This window comes from Diadema antillarum, unplaced genomic scaffold, assembly GCF_040938485.1.
Source record: "Diadema antillarum isolate AM-2024a unplaced genomic scaffold, OU_Dant_1.0 seq00000637_RagTag, whole genome shotgun sequence".
In the NCBI taxonomy this organism is placed as follows: domain Eukaryota; kingdom Metazoa; phylum Echinodermata; class Echinoidea; order Diadematoida; family Diadematidae; genus Diadema; species Diadema antillarum.
Window position 1 is genome coordinate 83,365 of NW_027271554.1, and position 22,575 is coordinate 105,939.

General features: G+C 39.5%; 1 protein-coding gene across 30 annotated transcripts in view; it reads right to left on the reverse strand.

Annotated features, from left to right (window-relative positions):
* Positions 1-22,575, reverse strand: part of LOC139736330 (uncharacterized) — a 54,558-nt gene that overhangs the window by 30,937 nt on the left and 1,046 nt on the right. For 25 of the 30 annotated variants that reach the window (XM_071647057.1, XM_071647059.1, XM_071647073.1 and 22 more), the window contains exons 2-10: positions 21,675-21,725; positions 19,666-19,713; positions 18,674-18,715; positions 17,494-17,767; positions 16,820-17,301; positions 13,356-13,629; positions 9,789-10,735; positions 5,550-5,823; positions 882-2,134 (exon numbers count right to left, since the gene is read on the reverse strand). In XM_071647057.1, the coding sequence (XP_071503158.1) occupies positions 882-2,134; positions 5,550-5,823; positions 9,789-10,735; positions 13,356-13,629; positions 16,820-17,301; positions 17,494-17,767; positions 18,674-18,715; positions 19,666-19,696 (3,577 nt within the window). In that variant the 5' untranslated portion in view covers positions 19,697-19,713; positions 21,675-21,725. The remainder of the gene's footprint in view (positions 1-881; positions 2,135-5,549; positions 5,824-9,788; positions 10,736-13,355; positions 13,630-16,819; positions 17,302-17,493; positions 17,768-18,673; positions 18,716-19,665; positions 19,714-21,674; positions 21,726-22,575) is intronic. The other 5 variants (XM_071647060.1, XM_071647067.1, XM_071647078.1 and 2 more) reach the window with 5 other exon arrangements.

Here is a 22,575-nt window from a genome sequence, read left to right on the forward strand (position 1 = left end):
GCGCCGATGAGTAAATTGTCAGCAAATTTCCATTGGCTCATGCGTTTAACGGAGACGCACGTGTCGTATGGGCATGTGGTTGTAATTCATGTCGTAAGCGCACGCAATTTTTTTAAATGCTGGAACTAGTTTGAAATGTTTGCAAAATTACTTCTAGGTCAATTGGAGCACTTTGAAATTTTGATGAGCGCCTACGCGCACTAACCGTCATATTACATATAATGAGCTTGCTTCCAAAAGGCGCTAAATCAATTGAAAAATATAGAGTTAGCTCCTATTGGAAGCAAGATCTTCATATATTAGATCGTTACATGAAATGTAATTCTTTCAAAAGCACAAGATTCTAACACTAATTACACACCGATTACCATCCTTAACTACAACCGTTCATCTACAAACAACGCCTAAGGCAAGACAGTATTTTTATGAAAGAGACGTCATACTTAACCCATTCCTTTTCATATAACTACTTGAATTTTTCCATTATATCGTCACTCCAGTTTGCCGCATTCAATCTTGTTAAAGTCTTGTACAAAAAGTAACTTATCAGAATATCTTATTGGTTGTTTGTGGTTGAGTGCTTATAATCAATCTACCTAGATAGTGGATAACAAAAAAAAAATAAGAAGGAATGTATATTTCAAGAAAGAATTCAAGGACAAGTCATAGTAATTCGTTTCTAACTGATTGTACAAAGTATCTTTTGGTCTAACAATATTTCATGCGAGAAATTAAGAATTAAGACAGTCATGAATAAGGAAATTAAAGGCAAAAAAAATAATAAAACTTATTCATTAAAATAAAACTAATTTCTGGAAAGAAGCAATACAAAATTTGATTTATCATTAGTCCTTAATAAATATTCATGGCTGCTGTCTCACCAAAAGGTGGTGTGGTAGTTCCTGGGCCAGGTGGTGTGGTTGGTCCTCCACCAGGTGGTGTTGTTGGTCCTCCACCAGGTGGTGTTGTTGGTCCTCCACCAGGTGGTGTTGTTGGTGATCCACCAGGTGGTGTTGTTGGTCCTCCACCAGGTGGTGTTGTCGTTCCTCCACCGGGTGTTGTTGTTGGTCCTCCACCAGGTGGTGTGGTTGGTCCTCCACCAGGTGGTGTTGTTGGTCCTCCACCTGGTGTTGTTGTTGGTCCTCCACCAGGTGGTGTGGTTGGTCCTCCACCGGGTGGTGTCGTTGGTCCTCCACCAGGTGGTGTTGTTGGTCCTCCACCAGGTGGCGTTGTTGGTCCTCCACCGGGTGGTGTTGTAGTTCCTCCACCAGGTGTTGTTGTTGGTCCTCCACCAGGTGGTGTGGTTGGTCCTCCACCAGGTGTTGTTGTTGGTCCTCCACCAGGTGGTGTTGTTGGTCCTCCACCAGGTGGTGTGGTTGGTCCTCCACCAGGTGTTGTTGTTGGTCCTCCACCAGGTGGTGTTGTTGGTCCTCCACCGGGTGGTGTTGTAGTTCCTCCACCAGGTGTTGTTGTTGGTCCTCCACCAGGTGGTGTTGTTGGTCCTCCACCAGGTGGTGTTGTTGGTCCTCCACCGGGTGGTGTTGTTGGTCCTCCACCGGGTGGTGTTGTAGTTCCTCCACCAGGTGTTGTTGATCCTCCACCGGGTGGTGTTGTTGGTCCTCCACCTGGTGGTGTTGTTGGTCCTCCACCGGGTGGTGTTGTAGTTCCTTCACCAGGTGTTGTTGATCCTCCACCGGGTGGTGTTGTTGGTCCTCCACCAGGTGGCGTTGTTGGTCCTCCACCAGGTGGTGTTGTAGTTCCTCCACCAGGTGTTGTTGTTGGTCCTCCACCAGGTGGTGTGGTTGGTCCTCCACCAGGTGGTGTTGTCGGTCCTCCACTAGGTGGTGTTGTTGGTCCTCCGCCAGGTGGTGTTGTTGGTCCTCCACCGGGTGGTGTTGTAGTTCCTCCACCAGGTGTTGTTGTTGGTCCTCCACCAGGTGGTGTGGTTGGTCCTCCACCAGGTGTTGTTGTTGGTCCTCCACCAGGTGGTGTTGTTGGTCCTCCACCAGGTGGTGTTGTCGGTCCTCCAACAGGTGGTGTAGTTGTTTCTCCCTCGAAAGGAGTCGTGATTATATGTGGTGTTGTTTCAGGGAAGCATGTCGGTGGCAGCGTTGGTGTGTTGCAGCAATAAAATCTTGAAACACAAGCGGAGTGAAAGGAAACTGACATAACTTTTTTGTAGATTTATATTTCTTTAGACATAGTGCAAAGCATTTTCTTTTTGCAGTAGGTACTTTACTATTCGTAAAGGAACTAGCGTTGAAAATGAAATGAAAAAAAAAGAACCATTTTTGCTCAAGAGGTAAATTAGTTTTTTTTTCTCACAAAGAAATTTTATTCACTTTAACATTCAGGTACAAACTAAATGACACATAGAAAAATACAAAATTGACAGGCAGCTACAAAACGTATAGATGATATAAGTACGATTCCACTTGATATTAAAAACAAAACTTTAAATTTTTAACAAACTATATTCCTCCAGATTCTTTGCTTGCTTTAAAAATTGACGAAATTGGCTAACATGCAATCATTTTTTAATTTCTTACAAAAAATAGAGAATTATTTTGCATAGAAATGAACCACGTTGCAACACTTGAGGCTTTCCGTAGAACCAAGTGTAAAAGCACTTCGAGTAATTTGAGTTTGATTCTGTATGATGTTTCCCGTATTTGAGCAATAAACCTTGAGTAACATCACATTCCCAAAACAAATGTGCAGTATCAAATGTTTCTGTGAAGCTCGAACAAAACGCACAGAGGTCTGTGTTAGGTAGTCCTATTGCAGAAAGTAATTTATTATCACCAATATTTCTAGGGAGAATTTTATACTGAAAATAACGAAGTCTTTGATTCAAGGGTAGATATATAAAAAACATTGATATATTGATCTAATCTAAGCTTCGGTTAGATATTTTTTCCTAATTCCTTTCAGATTTAGGTGCTTGAAATAGTCTATCACACAATATTCGGTGTTTACATCGACATGTCTTGGTTCTTTTGAACAAATTATACATCGTATCTTCTTTTGGGCGTCTTTATTTCATTACCATTAACTGATTTTTTTTTCTACATATTTTTCCACTCTACTGGCAGCAACATCAGGAGAATGACATAACGATTATATGCGAGCGAGCGAAGCGAGCGACCTTGAAAATTTTGACATTTCACAGTCCCAAACTGCCGTTTGTAGCTATATTTTTTAGCTTTGGTAATTAAGGGGGGCGCTTAGGACGCAGCTGCTTGCAATTACTGGCAGCAACATCAGGAGAGTGACATAACGATTATATGCGAGCGAGCGAAGCGAGCGAGCTTGAAAATTTAGACATTTTACAGTCCCCAAACTGCCGTTTGTAGCTATATTTTTTCGCTTTGAAAATTAAGGGGGGGGGGGGGCGCACCGGGCGCAACTGCTGGCAATTACTCGTACCAACATCAGGAGAATGGCATAGCTGCTAAATGCGAGTGAGCTTGAAAATTTTGACATTTTACAGTCCCCAAAATGTCGTTTGTCGTTATACATTTTTGGCGTTTAAAATCAAGGGGGTGCAACGGGCGCAACTGCTGTCAATTACTTGCAGTGACATCAGAAGAATAGCATAACGATTTAATGCGAGCGAGCGAGCTTGAAAATTTTGACATTTTCCAGTCTCAAAACTGCCGTTTGTAGCTATACTTTGGAACAAGGGGGGGGGGGGGGGCGGGGCGCACCGGGCGTAACTGCAAACATTTACTGGCAGCAACATCAGGAGAATGGCACAGCGATTAACTTCGATCGAGCGGAGCGAGCGAGCTTGAAAATTTTGACATTTTACAGTCCAAAAACTGCCGTTTGTAGCTTTATTTTTTTCGCTTTGGAAATTAAGGGGGGCGGATCCGCCACTTGTAGTCAAGGGTGTCGGTTTATGTTCATGATTTGGGGAGGTATGACCAGCGAGGGGGCGTCGAAGTGACCAAATGGGGGAAGGATATCCAAAATCTGCACTGATATTATTGTTTGTGTTTGTGTGTGTGTGTGTGTGTTTTATATACATGAAAAAGTTAGGAAATAGCCCATGTCAAGTCTTATTATTGGCAATGCAAGGTATTTCAATATAGACTAGTATGTAAAGCAACACTGAAAAATCATTAATGATCTAGTTTTGATATAACGAAGCGTAAAGCACAAAGGTGTACATTCTACATCACATTGCGCAACATGGCAGCGACTCTTTTTGCCGTTCGGATGTTCTGAGTAGTACACTGCGCACACCCTGCTTATATTCAGAATGCCAACCAGGAATCACGCTGAATCGCAATATTTTGTCGGCTCCGGGCTTTTTGAACAGTGTTCCACGCTATATACCTCTTTAAGTATGGCTAAAAGAAATCTTAGAAAAATATCTTATTTTTTGATCACCCTTTCATGCATGTCGAATTCAAAAGCAGTTTACTAACCCTTGAATTACCATTTTGGTTAGTTTTTTTTTTCTTTTTTTTACCAGCGGATGGGGGAGGGGGGAAGCTTGGCGCCCCTCCCCCCCCCCCCCCCCCACACACACACACAGACTTAACAGGGATCGAATGTACCAGTCTTTCGCACGAAATATAAAGTATGAGGGAAGTGGCAGCAAAAATATGAAGACCTTTTTTGGTTTGTTTGTTTGGGGTGTTTTTTGGGGGGGGGAGGGTTCTTTTGCTTGTCAGCCGACTTTTGGCGGAAAATCAGACCTTAAAAGAACGAAGAATTTCTGTTGTTGTTTCTCTTATCTTTTGATTTTCTTTCTTCTTGACTGACAGGCGATTTTGACACCCCATCCCCCCCCCCCCCTCTTTAAAAACGTAGCTTAGCCCTGAATAATTCCCAAATATATTCAATAAAATGGTTATATGGATCTCCATTTCTTTGTACTGTATGTAATAACGTACCGGTATTATCTTCCTGTAGGTATTGTATTTTTCTATTTTCTTGATTTAAGTCAATAAAACAATCATCCCAGTGGCATTGTTCCGTTTAAATGATGGTGAGTGGGGGAGGGACTTGAAGTTGGAATATCTGTGCAAGGGAGCGCAGCGACCGAGTGAGGGGAGGGTGTAGGAGGGGGGATACCCTCCCCCCTCTCAGACGAGGAAGATTTTGCCGTTTCAGACCTGAAATTAAGCGATCTGGTGCACACTTTTGGTGAAAGTTTTGATTTACATGTTTACGTGTAGGCCTATACTATTTGACGTTGTCAACGTCTGGGCCATACCTTATGTCGATATTACTTTATTCGCGAGCGAGCGAAGCGAGCGAGCGCTTGAGAAAATTATGTACTGTATACAATACTAGTATCCTACAAGATAGAATACTGTTCAGCTCTGTTTCCTGTCTGGAGGCGGGCGTACGAACGTCATGTCATACACAGTAATATGCCAAAATTGTTACAATCACATTTCTGCTTCCTCCAGAAATGAGGAATGAGGGGGATGATTGTACAGGCCATACCCACCCCCTCCTCCATTTCGGGGGGGGGGGGGGGGAGTCATCCCCCCCCCCATCCCCCAGGGATTTACGCCCATGCTTCATACCTGATTTGGTAATCCAGACAAAGCTGCTGCTCTTTTGTATGATTACAAACAAGTCCAGTCTCCACATCACATATCATGTCTTGACCTATAAACTCCCAATCGTAATGAGGTTCGTCAACCATCTGACATTCCGCTGCTAGTGGATAGTCACAGATTTCCATCTGTGTGCGACAATCCTTTATTAACTCAAACTCGCCATCGTCTGATGGCAGGATCTTATCATCATCAGTGCACCAGGGTGTCCATTCGCAAACTGGGGTAGGTGTAGTGCAATCTGTGTTTCAGAAACAAAGTTAAAAATGATTCAATATTAGTAACGGCTGCCATAAATTGTTTGATTCGGAAATGTTAAAACAATCAAATGAAGACCTGAATACTGTATAAGAACCACCGAAGTCCAATTTTTGGCCAAATTCAGTTTGACATGGGAAATTGTAGCTTATGCATAGACTCATCTTGTGTATAAATGATAAATCCTAATTACCCCCGGAAGTGCCTGAAATTAATGAGTTAAATCTTACATGAATGTAAAAATGAGGGACTTGGGTCATTCTTACATTCATATTATAGCACCCTCTCTCATCCGTCTCTCATCTCTATAGCAGAATATCATGTATATGATTCAAAGAACGACCTAAGTCCATCACACAAAATGGCCTCTCCACAATTAATGTAAATGTTGATTGTCATAATAATATTTGTTCTAATTTGTATATACAATGGTGCCTTCCTATCACAGTTGAATAGAATATTATTGGATAAATAAAAAAGATATGAAACTTTTTAATGTTTACTCGAAATGGTCTTCCATGGACTTGGGTCGTTCTTATATTCATATACTCAAAAGTAAGCCCAGATGCTACCACTCACAGCAAAATGTGCAATAGGCCCTACACACTATCGACAAGAGAACAAAACTATAAATATTTCTTTTTCAAGACTGACAAATTACGAGATGCGCTAACTAATGTAGGGCCTACGGAAGAAGCTCAATCAAAAAGTAAGAAGATGAATATTCAAGGCAGTGTAAATGGCTAAATAATGGCATTTGTCACTTTTCCCCCGCGTTTGGGTCTTCGTTGTGCTATAAGTCTGTAGAGATAGATAGAAAGGGAGAGCGTAGGAGTGGATATCCCTCTCGTCTCGCGAGGGATCGTTTTCACAGTAGAACTGAAATTCAACAACCCCGTGCATACTTTTGAAGGAGTATTTGGACAAAATGTCAATCGCAAAGTAAGAAAATGAATATTCAAGGTAGTTTGAACTGCTAAATTGTACACCCGAATTACCGGGGACAGTATTAGCAGTTTTCCGCGTCTGGTCGATTGTGTAACAATTACAGTTATATAAAAATGGACAAAAGGCTGAGGGTGTGGGAGAGCTAGTCTATACCCTTTCCATTGGGGAGGAAATTTTTCCATTTTTAGATTTTGAATTCAACAATCTGGTGCATAATTTTGGGGGGAATATCAGATAATTTACATCAAAAACGTAAGTATACAAATATTGAAAGAAAGATATTATTCAGAAGGGTGAAGGTCCAGGTATGAGTTTCTTCAGTTTGTCTCCCTCTACAAATTAAATTTGTTAAGATCACAACCGCTGATCTGTAAATTAACAAATATGTCGAAAAAGGAACCAGTGGGACTTGAACCTGTCATCTTCTGCTTTCCGGGCAGCGACACTACCGCCAGGCTATACCTGGTTGCCGGCAGTGACACGATGAACAGGGAACAAGCAATAGATGACAGGTTCGAGTCCCACTGGTTCCTTTTTCCGACATGATTTTTAATTTACAAATCAACAGTTGCGATCTTAACAAATTCAATTTGTAAAGGGAGACAAACTGAAGAAACTCACGCCTATACAAGGATTCATGAGAATATAAATGATTAGATTGTGGTATTTCAGCGTGTGGGTCTCTCCGTCCCCCCCCCCCAACTATTCAATAGAGGGTTTTTGCGTTTTTAGAGTTGAGGGATATGGTAACCGTTCTGTTGTGTAATGCTTTTTAAAGTGTTGATATTGATATGTAACATAAATACTTGTCACAAAAAAACCGAAACCTGGAACTGTGGAATGTTTAGAGGCAGTGTTAATTCACCGTAGATCCATTACTTCACCTTGGACAGAAGTCTGCTGTAGTGGCTAAATCCTTTTCTTTTGCGCGTGTTTCTGCGTTCTTTTCAGAAACCAGCTAAGATAAAAATAAAATCTACTCTATTATAATGGATTCACGAGTAGGATTCCTCAACCCATTTTCTATTTCAAATGATTTATTATTTCCTAAATTAGATCGTTCCTATCTGGGTAGAATACGTTATGAGAACAGCATTGAGACTCGTGATCTTCCTCATTTTTTATTCGTCCGTTGTTTCGCGATCAAAGTTGTCCTTATAGGGGCTGTACAGTATATTGGTTGAGGTGGGGATTCATGTTTTAAACATTCCTAAGTGAGATGATGAGAAACCTCTTATGAAATAAGAAAGAGCTCGTCATTTTAAGAAGGATTTAATGTTTATTGGATGAAAATTATTTTTAAATGGCTGAGATATCCAAAACAAAGTGATGACAAAAGACTACAGGCCACGCCTTTTATTAGAATTTCTTTGTTTCACCTTGTTTTTGGATATCTCAGCCATTTCAAAACCGATTTTCATCAAATAAACTTTTGATACCCTTTAGAATTGCAATGCTCTGTGACATCTCATAGAGTGGTTGCTGAATATCTCGCAAAACGTTAAAAGCTAAATCCTCACCTCGACCAGAACTGTACACACCCTTTGATACCCCAATCGAGATGAAGAATTTGTTGGAAAGTCCCTACTTGAACAAGTTGTTGCATCTGTAGCCGCTTCCATTCTCCATTACTAATAGTCTATTAATTGATCGTAAGTTGCAAGCTACTGGCCGAGCGTAAATTCGATTTGAGTAATAATACGCACATAATCATAATAATAGCTAGGAAAGCATTGGTAGAGCGCAGACCTCCGCCAAGCAGCTTTTTTCAACCCATTATACACGCATGCTGAAATCACCCAAATTTCCAATATAGAAGCAGAACAGGGCACGCGCAGCTAGAACTCAGAAGTTCATTGACACTATCTGCGTAAATATAATTCATTACCGAAATTGAATATCTGTTCATTGTGTCATTTTCACATTTTCCAGCAAGTTTCATTCAAATCCGTTTATAACGTTTTGAGTTTGCAAACAGACAGACAACCTAACGCCGATGATGGCGTAACCTCCTCCTTCCTTGCGGAGGTACTATTACTAGCGAAACTATCGTTGATTAGTTAGACATGATCTGGCGGGAGGAGCAAGTTAGACTCTTCAGCCAGCGCCGATGAGTAAATTGTCAGCAAATTTCCATTGGGGCATGCGTTTAACGGAGACGCACGTGTCGTATGGGCATGTGGTTGTAATTCATGTCGTAAGCGCACCCGATTTTTTGAAATGCTGGAACTAGTTTGAAATGTTTGCAAAATTACTTCTAGGTCATTTGGAGAACTTTGAAATTTTGACGAGCGCCCACGCGCACTAACTGTCATATTATATATAATGAGTTTGCTTCCAAAAGGCGCTAAATCAATTGAAAAACATAGATTTAGCGCCTATTGGAAGAAAAATCTTCAGATATTGTATTGGAAACAAATAGATCTTTACATGAAATGTAATTCTTTCAGAAGTACAAGATTCTAACACTAATTACACACCGACTACCATCCTTAACCACAATCATTCATCTACAAACAACGCCTAAGGCAAGACAGTATATTCACGAAAGAGATGTCATACCTAACCCATTCCTTTTCATATAACTACTTGAATTTCTCCATTATGTCGTCACTCCAGTTTGCCGCATTCAATCTTGTTAAAGTCTTGTACCAAAAGTCACTTATCAGAATATCTTATTGGTTGCTTGTGGTGAGTGCTAATAATCAATTTACCTAGATAGTGAATAACAAAAAAAAATTAAGAAGCAGTGTATATATCACATGAAAATTCAAGGATAAGTCATAGTTTTTCGTTTCTAACTGATTGTACCAAGTATGTTTTGTGTCAGGCAATATTTTATACGACAAATTAAGAGTTAAGACAGTAATGAATAATGCACTTAAAGGCAAGAAAAATAATAAAACTTATTTATTGAAATAAAACTTATTTCAGGAAAGAAGCAATACAAAATTTGAATCATCATCAGTCCTTAATAAATATTCAAGCCAGCTGTCTCACCAAAAGGTGGTGTGGTGGTTCCTGGGCCAGGTGGTGTGGTTGGTCCTCCACCAGGTGGTGTTGTTGGTCCTCCACCAGGTGGTGTTGTTGGCCCTCCACCAGGTGGTGTTGTTGGTCCTCCACCAGGTGGTGTTGTAGTTCCTCCACCAGGTGTTGTTGTTGGTTCTCCACCAGGCGGTGTAGTTGGTCCTCCACCAGGTGGTGTTGTTGGCCCTCCACCAGGTGGTGTTGTTGGTCCTCCACCAGGTGGTGTTGTAGTTCCTCCACCAGGTGTTGTTGTTGGTTCTCCACCAGGCGGTGTTGTAGGTCCTCCACCAGGTGGTGTTGTTGGCCCCCCAACAGGTGGTGTTGTTGGTCCTCCACCAGGTGGTGTTGTCGTCCCTCCACCTGGTGTTGTTGTTGGTCCTCCACCAGGTGGTGTTGTTGGTCCTCCACCTGGTGGTGTTGTAGTTCCTCCACCAGGTGGTGTTGTCGGTCCTCCACCAGGGGGTGTTGTAGTTCCTCCACCAGGTGTTGTTGATGGTCCTCCACCAGGTGGTGTGGTTGGTCCTCCACCAGGTGGTGTGGTTGGTCCTCCACCAGGTGGTGTTGTTGGTCCTCCACCGGGTGGTGTTGTTGGTCCTCCACCAGGTGGTGTGGTTGGACCTCCACCAGGTGGTGTTGTAGTTCCTCCACCAGGTGGTGTTGTAGTTCTTCCACCAGGTGGTGTTGTTGGTCCTCCACCAGGTGGTGTTGTCGATCCCCCAATAGGAGGTGGTGTTGTTCCTCCACCAGGTGGTGTGGTAGTTCCTCCACCAGGTGGTGTGGTTGTTCCTCCACCAGGTGGTGTTGTCGTTCCTCCACCAGGTGGTGTGGAGGTTTCTCCCTCAAAAGGCGTCGTGATTATATGTGGTGTTGTTTCAGGGAAGCATGTTGGTGGCAGCGTTGGTGTGTTGCAGCAATAAAATCTTGAAACACAAGCGGAGTAAAAGGAAACCGACATAACTTTTTTGTAGATTTATATTTCTTTGGACATAGTGCAAAGCATTTTCCGTTTGCAGTACGTACTTTCCTATTCGTGAAAGAACTAGCGTTGAAAATGAAATGAAAAAAAAAAACATTTTTGCTCAAGAGGTAAAATTAGGTGTGTTTTTTTTTTTGACAGAGAAATTTTATTCACTTAAACATTCAGGTACAAACTAAATGTCACATAGAAATATTACAAAATTGACAGGCAGCTACAAAACGTCTAAATAATATAAATACGATTCCACTTGATATTAGATACAAAACTAAAAAAAAAAATTACTATATTCCTCCAGTTTCTTCGCTTGCTTTAAAAATTGACGAAATTGGCTAACATGCAATCATATTTTTTTTTTCATTTTTAACCTCCCCCCCCCAAAAAAAAAAAAAATAGAAAAGTATTTTGTATACAAAAAACCACGTTGTAACACTTGAGGTTTTCCGTAGAACCAAGTATAAAAGCACTTCTAGTAATTTGAGTTTGATTCTGTATGATGTTTCCCGTATTTGAGCAATAAACCTTGATTAACATCACATTCCCAAAACATAATATGTGCAATATCAATTGTTTCAGTGGGGCTCGAACAAAACGTACATAGGTCTGTGTCAAATAGTCCTATTGCAAAAAGTAATTTGTTATCACCAATATTTCTATGGAGAATTTTATGCTGCAAATAACAAAGTCTTTGATTCAGGGCAGATACGTAAGGAACATTGCATATATTAATCTAATCTAAGCTTCGGTTAGATATTTTTCCTATTTCCTTTCAGATTTAGGTGCTTGAAATAGTCTATCACACAATATTCGGTGTATACGTCGAAGTATCTTGGTTCTTTTGAACAAATTATACATCATATCTTCTTGTTGCGTCTTTATTTCATTATCATTAACTGAATTCTTTCAACATATTTTTCCACTCTACGGGGATTGCATGAATAAATGAAAATACAAACCCCCTATTCAGCCCGAAACTGTTCAACATTTTAAAAAGGTGAACCACCATCACTATTGTTTAATCTTTGATATACCCCTTTGAAACATTACTTTCTGAAAACAATCTCATTATCTATACGAATTAATGAATTAATCCAAATTACCTGCTTTTTCACTTGTTCTACGGATAAATCAGGGAGAAAAGTATATTTACACCAAGGCTCAAGAATTTCCCGTATAAAACAACTTTGAATCAAATTGATCTTCGTTTCTGTTCCAGCCATATTGCAATACCAAATTATATTACCTCATAAGTTATCTAAATAATATTCAAAAAGGCATTTCCATTTTCCTCTGTTTTGATCGTTCAATAATCCTTCCACCAAGGTGATTCTAAGTCAAGAAGATCGAAAATGAACATCTTTAACCCTCCCTGACATTAATATCCAATTATTGTTCATCGGGAAATTTTACCTGGTCTATCATCCCAGATAAAAGAAAATGCTTTATTTCTTTTATAAATTGTGCTGGTGGAAAAGGTAATACCAAAAAAAAAAAAACCGAAAAACTAATTCAGAGTAAACTAAAAATGTCGCTATGGCGACTGATATGCCTCCGCCATAATGCATGATTCTCCCAATATGTTCAGTTTTAAAAATCTGAGCTGCATGGTCCTAAATGCTATCAGAATATCTGATAAGGTGTAAAAAATGAGCTGTGAAAATATTTTGCTTCAAACTTATCATTTAGTACTTCAAAAAAGTAAAAACTTTAAATCACCTCCATAGACTACTGTGCTAGAATTATTCTCGGACCGAGAATAAATGCAATTATCATAGATATCTTCGTAGTTAATGTGTTGCTTTCATTATTTCTACATTCTTGTGTCATCCATCTGAACATAATTAGACTGGTCAGGCAGCTCAGTTTTAGAATTTTTTAAATCGATCAAACACAATGTTAATCAGTGGCTTTCATGGGTCTAACATCATCTGTAATATTATAAAAATATTTTATTTTTGTTATATCATAAGGACCTTCGTGACCTTTGACCTTTGACCCCAAAATACCAGTGAATATTTGTTTTGTCATACTCTACCCTCACACCAAGTAAAACGTTCATGTCTCATAGTATGTAAAATACTGTACCAATTTTTTTTTACAAAATGACCTGTGACCTTTGACCTTTGACCCCGTGACCCTAAAATCAAAACAAAGTATTATCCCCCCAGGATATGCCATCATACCAAGTTTGATGTAAAACCACCAAACGGTTCTTGAGATATCGACAAAAACAAAACGGGACGGACGTACGGACGGACGGACGGACGACCAGAAAACATAATGCCTCCGGCCACTTCGTCGGCGGAGGCATAAAAATTTTAATATAACATTTTTCCCGATGGTTGTGAATGTTTTCTTGACCAAATGTTAAAATATCCAACAATTTTTGTTTTCATTTAGATAATTCAACTCAAAAGTACTATTTAAAGTGGTAGAGAAGGTAATTCTGAGTAACTTAAACGGTCCACAAGAAAAACTCAAACCGGAGTTGCTTGTATTTTGTGGATGTGCCTTATAATAACCAAGAGCCGCTATATCGCTTTGTAAAATTAGTTGCTTCATACCTGATTCGGTAATCCAGACATAGCTGCTGCTCTTTTGTATGATTGCAAACAAGTCCAGTCTCCACATCACATATCATGTCTTGACCTATGAACTTCCAGTCGTAGTGAGGTTCGTCAACCATCTGACATTCCGCTGCTAGTGGATAGTCACAGATTTCCATCTGTGTGCGACAATCCTTGATTAACTCAAACTCGCCATCGTCTGATGGCAGGATCTTATCATCATCAGTGCACCAGGGTGTCCATTCGCAAACGGGGGTAGGTGTAGTGCAATCTGCGTTTCACAAACAAAGTTAGAAATAACTCAATACAGCCGCCATAGGTTCTCTGACTCGGCTATATTTAATTAGTCAAATATAAGCCCAGATGCTACTATGTCACAGCAAAATGTTTAATGATTGCTCTTGGTTATGAAAAGTAGGCCATAGACATCATCGATAAGAGAACAAAATATGTATTTTTTTTCAAAACTGACAAATTACGAGATCCGTTAATTAATGTAAGGCCTACGGAAGAAGCTCAATCAAAAAGTAAGAAGATGAATATTCAAGGCAGTGTAAATGGCTAAATAACGGCATTTGTCACTTTTCCCCCGCGTCTGGGTCTTCGCTGTGCTATAAGTCTATAGAGATGGACAGAAAGGGAGAGTGTAGGAGTGGATATCCCTCTCGTCTCACGAGGGAGCTTTTTCACAGTAGAACTGAAATTCAACAACCCCGTGCATACTTTTGAAGGAGTATTTGGACAAAATGTCAATCGAAAAGTAAGAAAATGAATATTCAAGGTAGTCTAATCGTCTCGTGTTAAGCACTAAAGACTCCGCGCCGTCCTATTAGAGTCAGAATAGAATAAATTTTACAAATCAGAAATATGGAAAAAAGTCTAGGTGACGATGAAGAAGAAGAAGAAAAAAAGAGAGAAAGGAAAAAGAGAAAGAAGAAAAAGAAGAAGAATAAAAGAGCGTTGATATCGATATATAACAAAAATACTTGTCACGAAAAAAAAAACGAAACCTGGGGGGGGGGATGATTGTTTATGTAACCCCCACCCACCCACCTTGTGAACTCTGGAATGTTTAGAGGCAGTGTTAATTCACAGTGGATCCATTACTTCACCTTGGACAGAAGTCTGCAATGGTGGCTACATTTTTTCTTTTGCGCGTGTTTCTGAGTTCTTGTCGTAAATCAGCTAAAATAAAAAAATTCATGAGTATGATTCCTAAACCCATTTTCTATTTTCAATGATTTATTACTTCCTAAATTAGATCGTTCCTATCTAGATAAAATACGTGATGAGAACAGCATTGAGACTCGTGATCTTCCTCATTTCTTATTTGTCCATTGTTTCGCGATCAAAGTTGTCCTTAAAGGGGCTGTACAGTACTGGTTGAGGTGGGTATTAATTTTTTTTACATTCCTGTAAAGTGAGATAATGAGAAACCTCTTATGAAATAAGAAAGAGCATGGCATTTTAAGAAGGATTCAATGTTTATTTGATGAAAATCATTTTTCAAATGGCTGAGATATAAAAAAAGTGATAATGATAAATGACTACAGGCCACGCCTTTTATTAGGATCTCTTTGTTTCACCTTGTTTTTGGATATCTCAGCCATTTCAAAACCGATTTTCATCAAATAAACTTTTGATACCCCTTAGAATTGCATGCTCTTTGACATATCGTAAGAGTGGTTTCTGAATATCTTGCAAAACGTTAAAAGCAAAATCCTCACCTTGACCAGAACTGTACACACCCTTTGAAGGTGCATGGTCCCGGTGTTTTAGTCAAATGCGTAAGCAGGCGCACGGCGCAAGTTTCATATAGAGACCTATACGCTATCGACTGATCATTAGCGCTTACGCTGGAGCCCACTTCACCGAGTCGGATGAAGTCCGATTCACTGTAGTCAGTGGTCGGATCACAGTTCGGCTTATGATTCGGCTGAGGGGGATGAGAGCTTTAGCAAACTTCTTTTGTGATGTCATAATAGCAAGCAAATAATTATGCATGCACCCTGGCATTACTACAGACAGCGCGATGCGCAGCGAAGACAACGAAGGTAACGTTACTTAGCAACACCTACACACTTTACTCTTGATGACAGCTCAACTTCAGCAATGTTCGTATCAGTGCTAACGCTGATCGGCAGTATCATCAACAGCGCCCTCTACACTATACCGGGATTATGCACTTTTAATACCACAATCAAGACGAAGAATTTGTGGGAAAGTTCCAAGCATGACTTCCAGCCAGTCCCTACTTGAACAAGTTGTTGCATCTGTAGCCGCCCCCATTTTCCATTACTTACAGTCTATATCATTTGATCGTAATTAATAAGCTACTGGAATAACGTAAATTCAATTAGAGTAATAATACGCACATAATCATAATAATAGCTAGAAACGCATTAGTAGAGCGCAGACCTCCGCCAAGCAGCTTTTTTCAACCCATTATACATGCGTGCTGAAACCGCCCTATTTCCCAATATAGAAGCAGAACAGAGCACCTTGCGGAGGTACTAGTACTAGCGAAACTATCGTTGATTAGTTAGACATGATCTGGCGGGAGGAGCAAGTTAGACTCTTCAGCCAGCGCCGATGAGTAAATTGTCAACACAATCCAATTGTCTCATGGGTACAACGGAGACGCACGTGTCGTATGGGCATGTGATTGTAATTCATGTCGTAAGCGCACGCAATTTTTTGAAATGCTGGAACTAGTTTTACATGTTTGCAAAATTACTTTTATGCCATTTGTAGCACTTTGAAATTTTGACGAGCGCCTAGCACACTAATTGTCATTATTTACAAAGAGCTTGCTTCCAAAAGGCGCTAAATCCATTGAAAAATATTGGTTGAGCGCCTTTTGGAAGCAAACTCTTCATAAATGGAGATAGATAGGCCGATACATGAAATGTATGTTTTACAGAAACACAAGATTTTCACACTAATTACATACCGATTATCTTAAACACAATCATTTATCTACAAACAACGCCTACGGCAAGACAGTATTTTCATGAAAGAGATACCTAACCCATTTTCTTTTCATGTAATTACTTGAATGGCTCCATTATGTCGTCACTCCAGTTTGCCGCATTCAATCTTTTTGAAGTCTTGTACAAAAAGTCACTTATCAGAATATCTTATTGGTTGCTTGTGGTGAGTGCTAATAATCAATTTCCCTACATAGTGAATAACAAAAAAAAAAACAACTTAAGAAGCAATGTATATATCACATAAGAATTCAAGGACTAGTCATAGTTTTTCGTTTCTAACTGATTATACAAAGTATGTTTTGTGTCTGGCAATATTTTATACGAGAGATTAAGAATTAAAACAGTAATAGATAATGCAATTAAAGGCAAAAAATAATAAAACTATTTTTTTAATCATTTCAGGAAAGAAGCAATACAAAATTTGATTTATCATCAGTCCTTAATAAATATTTAAGGCTGCTGTCTCACCAAAAGGTGGTGTAGTAGTTCCTGGGCCAGGTGGTGTGGTTGGTCCTCCACCAGGTGGTGTTGTAGTTCCTCCACCAGGTGTTGTTGTTGGTCCTCCACCAGGTGGTGTTGTTGGTCCTCCACCAGGTGGTGTTGTAGTTCCTCCACCAGGTGTTGTTGTTGGTCCTCCACCAGGTGGTGTTGTTGGTCCTCCACCAGGTGGTGTTGTAGTTCCTCCACCAGGTGGTGTGGTTGTTCCTCCTCCAGATGGTGTGGTTGGTATTTCACCAGGTGTGGATATTCCTCCACCAGGTGTAGTAGTTTCTGGAAGAGGTGGTGTTGTTCCTCCACCAGGCGGTGTTGTTGTTCCTCCTCCAGGTGGCGTGGTTGTTCCTCCACTAGGTGGTGTAGTTGTTTTTCCCCCGGAAGGCGTTGTAATTATATGTGGTGTTGTTTCAGGGAAGCATGTAGGTGGCAGCGTTGGTGTGTTGCAGCAATAAAATCTTGAAACACAAATGTAGTGAAAGGAAATTAACAAATCTTATTTCATTTTATAGCTTTATATTTCTTTTGGCATGGTCTAAAGCATTTTCCCTTGGCACTACGTACTTAACTGTTCGTTATAGAACTAGCGTTGAAAATGAAATGAAAAAAGTAAAATTTTTGCTCAAGAGGTAAAATTAGTTACTTCATACCTGATTCGGTAATCCAGACATAGCTGCTGCTCTTTTGTGTGATTACAAACCAATCCAGTCTCCACATCACATATCATGTCTTGACCTATGAACTTCCAGTCGTAATGAGGTTCGTCTACCATCTGACATTCCGCAGCTAGTGGATAGTCACAGATTTCCATCTGTGTGCGACAATCCTTGATTAACTCAAACTCGCCATCGTCTGATGGTAGGATCTTTACATCATCACTGCACCAGGGTGTCCACTCGCAAACTGGGGTAGGTGGAGTGCAATCTGTATTGTAATGAAAATGGGCCAAATGCGGTCATTTTGATTCAGTCTCCATGTTATTAAAACTTAAGAATGAAACCCGAATATGTATGTGAAATGAGGGAATGTAGCAATGTCATTAGAACACATCAGCAAAGTTTGAGGATAACAATACGATCTGCTCAAAGGTTAGTCATATGAATGTTTAAAGTGCTGGTGGAGTGTCATCGCTGGATGAGAAGACTACAACAATTTCTAACTTCATTTATTGGCAACGATGTATCTTTAACAGGTTCAACGTACACGTATTTTCACTTTTCAAACGGTACATGAAACAGGACTTGACTTACTCAAAGGAAATAATGTGACCCTCATCATAATTTTGTCAGTAAGAGGTAGAGGGAATGTGTACTTGTTATCAAATAAGATCACATTCTCTGTACATTTTCTTGTTTATAACATCGTCGAATATAAAGTGACGTCATGAAGTGAATACCTTTCTCGTCCATCGATGGCTGCACCAAAGCTTAAACATTTCATGACTTTTTAATGGACTGCTCAATGACTGTTACTTTCTGTATACCGGTCTTCTTTCCGTCCTTCAGTCAAATCAGTGGTTAACGTGTAAGTTTTATACACGTTCTACATTCGTTCGTGGTTTTATCTGTGCTTCTTGAGAATGAAAATATGACTGGGTTGAATGATGAGTTCAATTCTGATATCACTTTGTACGATGGAAGCGAATGATGTGACATATTGCTGATGATGAGAAAATTGTGTTCACGTTAAAAAAAAAAAGATTTTCCCCGTTTTTGAGAATGTGTCATCTTCAGCAGTCGACTTATCCAGTGGAATAAGCAATGGGTGTGAACGACATCTCCCTTCACCAAAATTGCATTTTCTATATCTAAGGCAATTTGCACTACTTACCTACTCCTGTCACCTCTGGTGTTGTAGCCACGGTAGTCGTAGCTATTAACAAAGACAATAAGTGAAAACTTCTAATTGCAGGGGAGGGGAATATAATTTCTTGATCCAAATGACATGAATGGAGAGTATCACTACCGTCAAGATACAAAATGATGTTATTTGTTTAGAATAGTCAGAAAACTCATGTGAAAGCTTGACTAGTCGAGTATATATATAGGGTAAGATATTGGTTGTCTAAATCGTCTTTCATTCTCAGAAAAAAAAAAGAATGGAATGATGAAGAAATGCCTACCAAATACACAGTGGTCAGGTCTTTAGTATAAGCATGATAAGCGTTGTCATGGTGAAATTACGCGTTGTAAAATCAGTTTTTTGTTTTCCTTATGCTTTCCTTATGCTTTTCATAATCATTACTATATTAATCCCTACTCGTGCTAATGCTCCATATCTATGCTAGTAATTTTTAAATTCCCCTGTCTTAACACGTAAACTGTACAGTACTTCAATCGTTCTTCAAACACGTGTCTAGCCAGCAAGGGGATCAAGGAGACCTTCCCACGGATCCTTGCGACCCCTGACGAACACACAATGATTTTTAGAGGCCCTACTAATAGACAGAAAGCGAACAGACACAAGAATGGATAAATAAAAGAAAAGCAGAACAACCAAAGTGAGGTGTAAACGGCAACGGATAGTATGTGGAAGATAAAATACACATACACACACGGACACACACACACATATATATGTATATATATATATATATATATATATATATAATTTCTTCATTATATGTATATATTAAGTAAACATATATATATATATATATATGTGTGTGTGTGTGTGTGTGTGTGTGTGTGTGTGTGTGGCATGTGTAGCTGCTGCCTATAAATCACCATTTCATTTCATGTTTACATACATACGTGAGAGACAGACAGACAGACAGGGAATGAAAAAGATGCAAAAAGATGTATTAGTAAAAGAAAACTTACATCCCTCTCGTGTAGTTGTGGGGGATGGCATCGTCGTTGGTGTAGAGACTATTAGTGAAGATTACGGCACGCACAGACAAACAAACAAAATATACAGCGTAAGGGCCTTAAAAAATATTGGCTCACTCGGAGAGCATATGTAATGTAGTTGTTTCTTTTTTATTACTTCAGGGATATTATTCAACTGTTTCAATGAGTACGCTCTTATCAACAACCTGCTTCGTGAATTTACGTAGTCAGCTCAAGCACTGAGTCACGTGCAAAAGCCATGAAAGCGAGTAAGCATGAAAATTATGTTCTGAGTGACCCGCGATCTAAATTACATAGTTGATAACGGGGTGGTTGTTTAGTATCGTATGTATACTCTTCAGTGTGACGGGAAACTGGACGTACACATAAATGACGCAAGACGTCAACTACGAGGCTGTTGCTTAAAGGGACGGTATAGTTTTGGTGGAAATGGGGACCCAGGCCTCAACCCTTTGCGAGACAATCAGAAATCATTATACATGAAATATCAAAGAGCACACAATTCCAAGAGGAACGAGAAGTTTAGACATCCACAAACTCAGCAAAACAGTGTAGTCCTAATTAAAGGTGGGACCTACCTGTTATCAGGACCATCCCGCCCCTTCCTGCTCCGAGACACCACAACATCCCCCCCCCCTCAAAAAAATAAATAAAAAAGATCAGACAAACCCTAAACCCTCAATTCCTTCAACAACCGCATACTCCTCTATACTTCACACAAAATAATGGTTTCTAACTACCTTGCAAAAAACCAAAACCCGAATCACCATGTCTCAACCAGAACTAAACCAAAACTATGCCATCCCTTTGATTGCTATGAAAATTGATGTTACATGTATTAACTCTTTGTTTGATGGCATCCTGCACAGGAAATTGGAAGGAAACCCAAACCCAAAGAGCAACGTGGATAGAGTGAAAACAGCAACATTAGTAGAACACATCAGTGAAAATTCGAGGAAAATCAGACAATCGATGCAAACGGTTTTGGTGTTGGAACTACTGGATGGGGAGACTACTGTAGGTTATGACGTATGTTTGGACAACACTATAAAGAAAATGTATAGGGAATTCAAAAAAAAAACTATTTTTAATGAAAATTTCACAATCCATCAACTTGATACTGACATTAAGGGAATCAACTACTCCCCCTGTTTTTTAAAAGTGGTTAGTCAAGTGCTCTTTCATTACGCTTGAAAAGTGAATTATTGTGGAATTATCTCTATATTTTCTTTATATTGTTGTCCACACGTATTACATCATAACCTCTAGTAGTCTCCTCATCCAGCGGTTCCAACACAAAAACTTTAAAGATTCCTAACTTTTGCATCGATTGTCCGATTTTCCTCAAACTTTCACTAATGTGTTCTACTAATGTCGCTGCTTTCACTCAGTCATCATTGCTCTTTGGGTTTTGGTTCCCTTTAAGTTGAGAATTTTTATCCAGAAGGACAAGAGGTTTGAGGGACGCCGATGACCTTCGTCTCATCTCATAATCGGTTTTTTTTTTTTTTTTTTTGAAATTTTTCGTGAAAATATGGGCAATCATGAACTTCCATAATGATCATGATCTGACAATGTTGTTTAAGTTTTTTAAAATCCTGTTTGTTTGCCGATAATTTTCAGCTGAAATTTAATTCTAATTCAGAATTGAATTACATTTTTTAGACACAGCAGCTCTACAGGTCCGTGGAGCTATACCCCGGCGCATTCATATAATGGCCATTAGCCCATAGAGTCCCCGTACGGGCACCTCACGATAGTTTTTTTTTTTTCTACAATAGTTAATACAATGAAAAATAATAACAGCACAAAGTCAGTCTCTGAACTTGTGGAAATCCTCATGGCAATATTGAGAAGGGCATTCAATACGGCACAGAACACTAAATGTCCTAATTATGATGGCAAACTGTCTTTCAATGAATGAATGATTGTAGTCCTAGATGACTCAATGTATAAGACTATAAAGAGACCAGACTTACAAATGTCCCAATAAGGTGTTGTGGTCTTTGTTGGCGTTGATGGTGTCGGGACTGAAGCATATGAAAATTGAAAAGGAAAAATAAATTAAAAGGGGCACTCTTGCACAACTTTCAAGCTAACTAACAAAAGTAAATCCATGAAGGGAAATCTATGAAACGCTATCGACAGCAACGAAAAAAAGAACCTCTGCTATCTTTTTTCCCCGCTGCATTTAAAAGTAAATCACATCTGTTCTCGTTGTAGGCCTACAGTATGAATTTCGAGTATTATCAAATTTAAGTTCCCGGCAAACGTAGCTAGAAGGAGAGGAGACTCACACACTTCTTATACTTAAATGCATACTTTGTGTATCTTATTTATGAACGTGTACATCAGGGTCTCTACCTCGACTTTTTTATTCTCTCTTGTGGGACATTCCGGCCAATGAAAGTTTCAAACCTGTAATCTCGGTGGGTGGCCCGAGGAGGAGTAACAATCCATTTTGAATCTTAGTTGCCCAACCGGACTAAAATTGGACCAAATAAAGATAACCGTTTATGATTTTTGGTGGCCAGACATTAGTGGCATCGGGCCATTATTAAGTCAAGCTCTGTGTTCATTCAATGATTACTGAAAAAATTAAAGGGGCATTCCAGACAATTTCATAATTTCACATCATGAAGTACATAAATCGACAGTTCCATGTATAGATTCGTAGAATTTATTATCGTCCAGAGAAACAAATAAACTGAAAATCTTAAACATATTACACTGAACAGTCTTGATGACATGATATTAACTTTTTTTTAGTGACGATGAAATTTGGTGGCCCATCTAAACACATATATTTCCTTAAAAGGAGGTGGTCCTACATCAATTTCTGGTGGTACCGGGCCATCCGTCCACCGCTAGTGTCGAGCC